Source organism: Argopecten irradians, chromosome 12 (genome assembly GCF_041381155.1).
Source record: "Argopecten irradians isolate NY chromosome 12, Ai_NY, whole genome shotgun sequence".
NCBI lineage: Eukaryota > Metazoa > Mollusca > Bivalvia > Pectinida > Pectinidae > Argopecten > Argopecten irradians.
This window is the reverse complement of record NC_091145.1, coordinates 31,255,790-31,266,066: the sequence shown is the minus strand read 5'-3', so window position 1 is coordinate 31,266,066 and position 10,277 is coordinate 31,255,790. Positions and strand designations below refer to the sequence as shown.

The window sequence follows — 10,277 nt, the reverse complement described above, 5'->3', positions numbered from 1 at the left end:
TCATTGAAATAAACTTGTATCCAATCAAAATATTGACTTAACTGTTAAGTAAATAAACATATGAAGCGCATATTGATAGCACCAATGAGAAAAGAGGAAAAACAGAGCATATCTAATATATAGAAGTCAAACGAAACAAGGTGAGGTGTAGTGACATAAATATATTAAATTTGGACTGTTAGATATTTCAAAAAATGAATACAACGCACAATATAGTCAGATTTCCATAAAAAAAAAAAACAAGAACCGACACAGGTTTTATTCCATTTACATTTTATTTGATACATAACGACTGTGCTGGTGGAATGTTTTCTTCCATCAACATAGACACAATGTACTGTATTGTTCTTTTTTACCCTATCTGAGTCATTTAAAGTTATGTTGAATATTTGTATTAACTAATTTAGATAACTAATTTTGTTAACGCAACCTTGAATCGACTCGGATAGTAGACCACTGACAATTAGGATATGAAATCATTGCTTGATTAAATGTCAATGATTTCAGAAGAGTTTGAAGTTAAAACTTTTGACAATTAGAAGCCCAATCGATCTGAAGCTTCTAGTCTATGCTGTCATTTTTACCATCATCATCACCTACCACTTTCAAAGTAAAGTGTTGACGATTAGCCGTATAGCCGATTATTTTCGTCAGTGAAAATTTTCGTGATTTTGATGCAAAACTAGAAAATCAAATTTTAGCCAATCAAAATTTTGCAAAGTTTACCCATCATACAATATATAATTCACCAAATTTTATATTTTATGAAACCATTTTTTTTTTTTTTTTTTTTTTACCAAGACGATGACCTGTGAAATCTCGCAAAGATCATTCCCGATAAAGTAACCGGCTATCGGGTATTCCTACTACACTGTACCTCCATCGTCGGTTGGCCAAGTAATTACACTATACTGCATCTGCGGTCTGATTCGAAGGGTAGTAGAATTTAGATACTGCGGATTCCAAAGGTGTACCTCACTAAACATGTATTTGTAACGTCGTTAGCGATTCATAAAAAACAACATTTCTTCGGTGTATATCTGGAAATTAAAAGTAGGAAAGAAAAAGTTTTGATACAAGAAATACTTGTAGGAGAGGAGATTCAAAATATACAAAACAATATCTGGATTACTGTGTTTAATCTGCATTTAGCCCATTCCGCTGTTTGAGTAACATCTGCATTTTCAATAATTCTGATTTTATTTTTCAAGATATCCTCCAAAAACGTACATACACGTATTTTGTTAAATCATTTTGACTTCTTTCTCTTTTGAACCAATGCATTTCTTGGCATCTTGCTTGCCCCTCCATTGACATCCCTTCCTCTTGTACTGACAGCTGAGAGTTTCGCCATAACACTGTTTAGCGTCTGTAAGACAAGTTGTTGCTGTCGCTTTCACCGCACTACAGTCATTGTTGGGGCATCTTGTAATCTAATGAGAAAGCGAAATAGAGGGTGTTACGTGATTTTTTTTTTTTAATTTCTGATCTATTGATTAATTGGTTACAGAGTAGTTACTTTTCCAAAATTAACGTAAAAGCTCCATTGATAAATAATTACTTCTCTCATGCATCTGTTATTGTTAATTCTCACTAGTTCAAGGTGCTCTGTTTTGTGTTACCACTCACCAGCCGGTATACATACTAGGGCTATTGTATTGTAAAACGTTTTCTGAACTTTTACATTTCTATATACCGTTATTTATGTATTAATTTGAGATAAAAATACGGTTTAAACTAAACGGGTATATAGTAGCTCATTATAGTTAGACACTCTTTGAATTAAAAGAAATCATACGAAACAGATAGAACTACATATTAGATTTTACTTGCGTTATAACGAAGGACCTCCTAATGTTTCGTTCGGTTTCAATGTATATAATGTTTACAAAAACCGAAAAGGACCAAAACGGAAAAAAAATTAAAAACAGTGCTTGGTGGGTTGCTTTGAAAATCTGACAGGTAAATGTGATTAATCTTAATGAATGGTGAAAATACACTGGTATGTACTACTCATAGTACAAAATATCGTACAAATGCACACACGAAAAAAATAAATTGTGCTGATTATAATTTAAATATGACATTATAGCAACCGCTAACATAGGTACCTTTACATTGTTACTTAAGATCGGTTGGGATTTTATTTATATCTTTGAGAATATTAACGCAAAAATGGATTTGTTACTCACTTTACATTTCTTGCAATTTTTATTTCTTCTTCCAAAGTAAGTTTCCCCGGTTCCAAGGAAGCCCAGCTGTTGTGGAGTAAGTGTGGAACATTCCCTGTTCCAGTCACAGAGACTAATGGAATACACTGTCTTTCCTTTAACTACACTTATTCGTCCTGTATATAAATTAAATAAGATTGAAAATTTAAAGACATATCATTTGTCCTTATCTACACAAATGTACAGTGAATCAGTGTATAACGGACACGCTTACAACGAATTCATGTTTATAACTTAGTAATTTTCATTCCCCATCAGTGTTCCTATCAGGCGTCTATATGTAACGAACTGTAATATCACATTTATCTGTACAGCTTTAGGTTTACTCTCTGTTATCATAGGCTGCCATACAGGATACAAAGAACCACTTTGATCCATACACGTTAAGGCGACTATGTTATTTGTTTATCTAAATATAATATTTTGAATTTTGTGTCTATTTTACATACCTGTAAATATTATTGTGGCTAGATTGCATACAAATACGTAAAATTGTGACTATAGTAAGTGACATTGTAATTGTTGTGAGGACACTGGGTGAGTTGGGGTTCCACGGAGTTGGCTTTCACCTCACCTGAGACAACTCGCCCAAAGATGGTGTGCTGAAGTCCGTGACCATTATCGGCGTAGTTTACACCTGGTCATGATAGTATTCGAACGTATCATACGAACCCGTACTCGCGTGTGACCGTAGACTTCGACTGCCCTAAACGGCACTAGGTCCACAGAAATAGGAGTTATTTGAAAATAAACGTTTTTAAACCTGACTCTATCACAAATTATCAATGACAAAACACAACAGACAACATTTGTAATATGTTTCAATTACATAAACTGAATTTCTTTAATCTTATTTAAAAAGAAAATCCTTAAACGAAACTCGAAACTGGTTCCGAGTTCCATTTTACTTAAACGGAACACGAAAATGAGAATCGATCGAAAAATGAATTAAAGTGGATTTACCACTAGTGTAACAAAATGGGTCGATATTTAGTATGCACCACTAAGTTTAAAAGTACATTTGATATAGTACACATGGGAAAGTAAAACAAATAATAGATTGATAGGTATGCATATGTGATAGTCAGAAGCAGCAGTGTTGCCTTGCGCGGTATCACATAATCTGTCATATCCAAGATGAGCAGGACGGACTTGCAGTTTATCAAACTGGTCAGCGGTGCAGCCAACATGATAACGCAGCAAAGCGTAAGGTTTAAGTTAGATGGGGATTATATATTTTGGGACACACGTGCCTTTTTAATATATTCACAAAGGGGCATGGAGAAGTAGGTGTTAGGTTGATAGATTTACTGGGAATTGAGAGAGTTGAGAGAGAGACTCTAGGATGTAGGCCACAAGGCAACATTTCCCGGACGGGGGATCCGAGGGGTTAGGAACTGGAGTATGCAAACGATATGTAATACACAACGCGAAGTACTATTAAAATAACTTTTAACTAAATACCATGTGTATGTGTTTTGTCACATACGGTATTTATAAATGGTGCTGTGACCAGGATAAGAACGGGTAACCGAGGAAAGGACAGTTCCTGTTACTTATTTCATTGATGTATTGAGGAGTCGGAAAGGGATCTCCAGTGTAATGCCGTTCGGAATACGGAAAGCGAGGCTTACGCTCTAGGAATAGGGATATATTCCCCATCACTGTGGCAGGAAGCGAACAGTTCCTGCAGGAGAGTTTCCGAGGGACCAGGTGTGTCTGTGTGACCCTGGTCATTATTTAATGGAATAAGTTACAGGAAAGTGTGTCCTGGAGGAACAGTTTAAATTTGTATGTATAGAGTAGTTTTTGGTCGTATCGTGAGCTATTGGAATACCGTCTTTGTGGATCATGGATTGATAAGTATTAACTGTTTTGCATCATTGTTTGTGGACTGTGTGTTGTTTTACCAAACATTGTGTAGCCGTGTAAAACTGTGACTGAATCTTAAATGGATCCTGCTGATTTGAAACATTCTTTACAAGCATGAAGTTTTATGACTCTACAAGTTAAGTGATTAATAACTGTTGCGAGAAGTTATATTTAAAGAGACTTTGGAAACTAGCAAGACTACAAATTTAATTATGGATCCGCTCAAATATTTCAAATTTTATATAGGATATTAACTGCAGTAAGGCGAGTAATCAGAAACAGGTGAATAGCGTGGATGATACTTTGTCACAGGGATATACAATTCGTCTCATTGGACCGATATGGGAAATATCGGAATAACCATAGAACTCGCCAATGAACATCATTGAGTTAGAAATAATGTACAGCATTAATTGACTGCTAAAGGATACCGCTGTATATTTCACCAAACAAATAACATGATATTTCCAATGTGGAGATTGAAAACGTAATTCATTGGTTCAAAATGGAACTGGGCTTGAATTACTACTGCTGGAACCTGTGGAATTATTGAGATGGCCTTGTACAAACTTATGGAGGTCGCGAAGTCATGGACTATGTATTCATTTATGCGTAACTTAATGATATTGTGGACGTTCAGTTTTGTAGCTTATCGCAATGCTGTGAACTGTTTTCTTATCAATGACTGAAATGTTCGACCAGTGGATTATGTGAACTATTATTGGATTAATGTTGCGATGTAGTTAATGGCCATGTTGTGAACTGTGCTACGAGTCGTCATTTTGTAATCAATGACTGGAATATAAAACAAAGTTTTATGAACATGCAATTCAGTTTAGGACACTGTGAAGTTTAATGAACATGTTAGTCAGTTTAGGACAATGTGAATGATTAATGAAAATGCGATAAGATATAGTAGTGCATATGCGTCATTGGTTGATGCACACTTTATTGAATACAAAGGAAGTTGCTGTGAATTGAAATATTAGGACACTGTGTGACATCATGGATATGTAATTGCAATAGGTTCGTATGTCGAGAATGTTATGTCTGATTTCAGGGAAATGTTTTAATGGGAAAGATATTAACGAATGATTACTTAGTGATAAGTATGAATATCGGTAAGGTTAATGGTTACCATAATTATTAGTTAAGATGGCAATGAATCTAACTATCAGTTAAGATAGTGATGGGTCTTATTATCAGTTAACATTTTGTATATTGGTTTTGGAATATTGGTTAATATTCTTGGCGGTGAAGGTATGTAACAAAATGGGTCGATATTATGTAACACTAAGTTTAAAAGTACATTTGATATAGTACACATGGGAAAGTAAAACAAAAAATAAATTGATAGGTATAAATATGTGATAGTCAGAAGCAGCAGTGTTGCCTTGCGCTGTATCACGTAGTCTGTCAAATCCAAGATGAGCAGGGCGGAACCTGACTTGCAGTTTATCAAAGTGGTCCGCGGTACAGCCAACATGATAACGAAGCAAAGCGTAAGGTTTAAGTTAGATGGGGATTAGATATTTCGGGATACACGTGCCTTTTTAATATATTAACAAAGGGGCATGGAGAAGTAGGTGTTAGGTTGATAGATTTACTGGGAATTGAGAGAGTTGAGAGAGAGAGAGACTCCAGGATGTAGGCTACAAGGCAACACCCCCCGGACGGGGGATCGAAGGGGTTCGGAACTGGAGTATGCAAACGATATGTAATACACAACGCGAAGTACTATTAAAATAACTTTTAACTAAATACCATGTGTATGTGTTTTGTCACACTAGTAATTTATGCAAAAAGACAACAGGTAACATTTCTAATACGTCCAAAGAATATTGACTGATTTTATCTAGAATGATAGAGAATTTCCTTTTACTGAAACGGAACTAGGTCCACGGAAATAGAAGTTATTTGAAAACGTATTTAAATTGACTTTATCACAAACAATCCATAACAAAACATAACAGACAACATTTGCAATATGTTCTAATCACATAAACTGAATTTCGTAAATTTAATTTTAAAGACAAAGTCCTTAAACTAAACTCGAAACTCGGAACTCGGAGCCAACTTCAGCCTCCCTTCACCATATTACTATTTGACATAAATTTCGGTATCCTTCTGACTTTATTATACTAATTTGGTGTCAATATTATATACATTTAAGTAGCCATGTGACTATATAACATACCCGTAAGTAACGTAGTGACTATAAAAAACATACCTGTAAGTAACCATAAAACGTTTGTCTTTACATCAACACCACATGCATGTAGATGTAAGAAACCTTGTGACTACATAACATACCTGTTAGTTACCTTGTGACTATATAACATACCTTTAAGTTACCTTGTGACTATATGACATATTTGTAAGTAACCTAGTGACTATATAACATACCTGTAAGTAACCTTATGATTATAAAACATACCTGTATGTTACCTTGTGACTTCATAACAAACATGTAAGTAACATAGTGACCATATAACATACCTGTAAGTAACATAGTGACCATATAACATACATGTAAGTTACCTTATGACTATATAACATACATGTAAGCAACCTAGTGAATACATAACATACAGGTAAGAAACCTAGTGACCATATAACATACCTTAAAGTTACCTTTAGACTATATATCATACATGTTAGTTACCTTGTGACTATACATTGTATAACATATATAAAAGTAACCTAGTGACCATATAACATACATGTAAGTTACCTAGTGACTATATCCCATACCTGTAAGTAACCTTGTGATTTTATACCATACATTTAAGTTACCTGGTGACTATATACCATACACGTAAGTAAACCTGTGGGTATATAGCATACAATTAAGTTACCTTGTGACTATATTGCATACCTGTAAGTAACCTAGTAACTATATAACATACCTGTAAGTAACCTTGTGACTATATACCATACACGTAAGTAACCTTGTGGCTATATAACATACAATTAAGTTACCTTGTGACTATATTGCATACCGGCAAGTAATCTAGTAACTATATAACATACATTTTAGTAACCTAGTGACCATATATCATACCTGTATGTTACCTTGTGACAATATTTCATACTTTGTGACTATATTAAATATATGAAAGAAACCTAGTTACCATATAACATACCTGTAAGTAACTTTGTGACTATATAACATACATGTAAGTTACCTTGTGACTTAACAACATATATTTAAGTAACCTAGTGACCATATTACATACATGTAAGTTACCTTCTGACTATATGATATATCTGTTAGTAACCTAGTGCCTATATAACATACATGTAAGTAACCAATTAACCATATAGCATACCTGTTTGTTACATTCTGACTATATATATGTAAGTAACCTTGTGACTATATCACATACATATAAGTAACTTAGTGACCATATAGCATACGTGCAAGAAACCTTGTGACTATATAACATACCTGTAAGTTACCTTATGGCTATATAAAATACTTGTAAGTAACCTAGTGACTATGTAACATACTTTTCAGTAACCTTGTTACTATATAACATACCTGTAAGTTACCTTGTTACTATATAACATACCTGTAAATAACCTTGTGACTTTATAACATACATGTAAGTTACCTAGTGACTATATCCCATACGTGTAAGTAACGTAGTAACTATATAACATACATGAAAGAAACCTAGTGACCATATAGCATACCTGTAAGTAACCTTGTTACTACATAACATACCTGTAAGTAACGTAGTAACTATATAACATACCTGTAAGTTACCTTATGGCTATATAAAATACTTGTAAGTAACCATGTGACTATATAACATACTTTTCAGTACCTTGTTACTATATAACATACCTGTAAGTTACCTTGTTTCTATATAACATACATGTAAGTTATCTAGTGACTATATAACATACCTGTAAGTTACCTTGTTTCTATATAACATACATGTAAGTTATCTAGTGACTATATCCCATACCTGTAAGTAACCTTGTGATTTTATAGCATACATTTAAGTTACCTAGTGACTATATACCATACACGTAAGTAAACTTGTGACTATATAACATACATGTAAGTTACCTAGTGACTATATCCCATACCTGTAAATAACCTTTTGACTATAGTATACCTATAAGTAACTTTGTTACTATATAACATACCTGTAAGTAACGTAGTAACTATATAACATACCTTTAAGTAACCTTGTTACTATATAACATACCTGTAAGTAACCTTGTTACTATAAAACATACCTGTAAGTAACCAAGTGACTATATAACATACATGTAAGTAACCTTGTGACTATATAACATACCTGTAAGTAACCATAATACTTCTGGCGTTACATTGACTCCACAGGCAGCACTGTTTAATCCTGTACTGACTTCGATCTCCGAACCCTCTTGTATCGTCTTATTACCCTTTAGGAAATAAAGTGCATAATAAAATATACCAGCGGGTACTGGAACGGATAATCTTTACGAAAATATGCATCTTGAATATTTATAAATATATATCCTTATTGATAGCCTACCTTGTAGACAACCTTCACCAAAATTGTGTAAATTCTGTTTCCACCAACCGGAGGAAGGTTGTCGTCGGAAAATGGAACCTCTCTGTCTCCGATTTGGACGCCTTTGATGACTGAAATGTGATTGAAAAAGGACATATTTTAAAGGAAAAGATAATACCATTTATATAGATGTACATGGTCTACCGTGTAGAATGGACCATTGAAAAGGATTTTGGCTGCTCAACACTCGGCAAGGAATTTGTTGTCCAAGAAACATATTACTCTCAGGTAAATATAGCTCGGTCAACTTGCCAAATAGAGGTTACACAACGGGTGGGTGTTAGATATGGAATTTATTTCACATGAGTTTGTTATCCTATTTTTTAAGCTCGTGTCTTTTGTAACTTTTAAAATATAACTTTCGAGTGTGAAATAAATTCCATATCCAATAAACCCGAGTTGTCTGACCTGTCTCTACCACAACTAAATCATCTTTAAGAAAGCCAAAATAAGATAACGTTATTTGCCGACATATACAATGGCCTAAGAGTGGAATAACACGGCGTATTGTGCTAGACACTATGTTTGATCATTGGTTTCATACATTTCCAATAAGATAATTTTATAGTTCCAATATAACAGAAATATTCTTAAACGTAAAAGTTGGTGATGTCGTTCACAATATCCGGAACGATCGGTTACACCACGAGATAAATGTGGCAGAAGAAGCAAGTCACTTTGGATCTTTTAAAATGTTTCTTTCCAAAGCGTTAATTTACATGAGAATACTTATTGATTAGTAGGAAATATGATTGCTATCAATTGTCAATATTTCCACGTCATCACGTAAGAATGTTTTACACGTTCTCATTACACAACATTTTTACAGGTAATATTTATTGGGTACTTACCAAAATCTGACTCACATACAACTTGTTGTGGGTGTCTGAAGAGGCACGTACAACCATTACTGGCTGGTATAGAGAACAGTAACAAACCACTAGTAACTAAGATAGCAGCAGCCAACATTTTATCCCGCTTAATAAAGAAACCAACACGACATCATTAAGTATGTGGGCACAATGTATCAAAATCGCTGTGATATGACACTTATTTGTCAATCAGTTAAACTATACACGTGGTGGCTTTGATTAATTTCAAACTTTTTATGCTTTATCCTCGTGCAAACCAATACTATTTGTGACACGTATTAATTAGATTTAGCTGTTTTGGTTATATCGAACGTCACATGTTAAACGTCATATCAATTTTTTCTTGTATTATATTCAATATTCCGTCTTTGCATATTACAGAGTTAGCTCCCTTGCGGGTAGGTACCAATTTTACGTCATTATTTTGTGGACGCTATTCACGTTGTTTTCTCCGAAAAATATGACGCCTTTTTCACAAACACGTTACGTCACAATCAATACATACAAGCAAGGATAGCATATATCATCAATGAAAATAAAGACTTTACCCTTCCCTAACAGATAGTTTTGTTTCATTGTGACGTCGTTATTTTCTTTGTGTTTCCGCTTTGCAAAAGCAAATCAAGAACATCATACAAAACAATCAGATGGTATTTTTTAGTCTAGTCACTTTCGAAAACAAAACAATATATTGTCCAAGACTTTTCTGATATCAGTTTCAAGAATAA

The 10,277-nt window shown here is 34.0% G+C and overlaps 1 protein-coding gene across 1 annotated transcript; it reads right to left on the bottom strand.

Annotated features, from left to right (window-relative positions):
* Positions 1–492: 492 nt before the first annotated feature.
* On the bottom strand, positions 493–9,652 carry LOC138305151 (metalloproteinase inhibitor 2-like). Its single transcript, XM_069245564.1, has 5 exons — positions 9,529–9,652; positions 8,639–8,748; positions 8,420–8,525; positions 2,193–2,347; positions 493–1,433 (listed from the first exon to the last, which is right to left on the bottom strand). Exons 1-5 carry the CDS (start codon positions 9,644–9,646, stop codon positions 1,245–1,247), a joined length of 678 nt encoding a protein of 225 aa, XP_069101665.1. The 5' UTR covers positions 9,647–9,652; the 3' UTR covers positions 493–1,244.
* Positions 9,653–10,277: the final 625 nt, after the last annotated feature.

Excerpts from the sequence above, each read along its gene's own strand:
- LOC138305151 (XM_069245564.1), bottom strand. The coding sequence starts at position 9,646 with ATGTTGGCTGCTGCTATCTTAGTTACTAGTGGTTTGTTACTGTTCTCT. Across the intron at positions 8,749-9,528 it reads TGTATGTGAGTCAGATTTTG|TCATCAAAGGCGTCCAAATC; the intron begins GTAAGTACCCAA and ends ATCACATTTCAG. Across the intron at positions 2,348-8,419 it reads AGTATTATGGTTACTTACAG|GACGAATAAGTGTAGTTAAA; the intron begins GTATGTTATATA and ends ATTTATATACAG.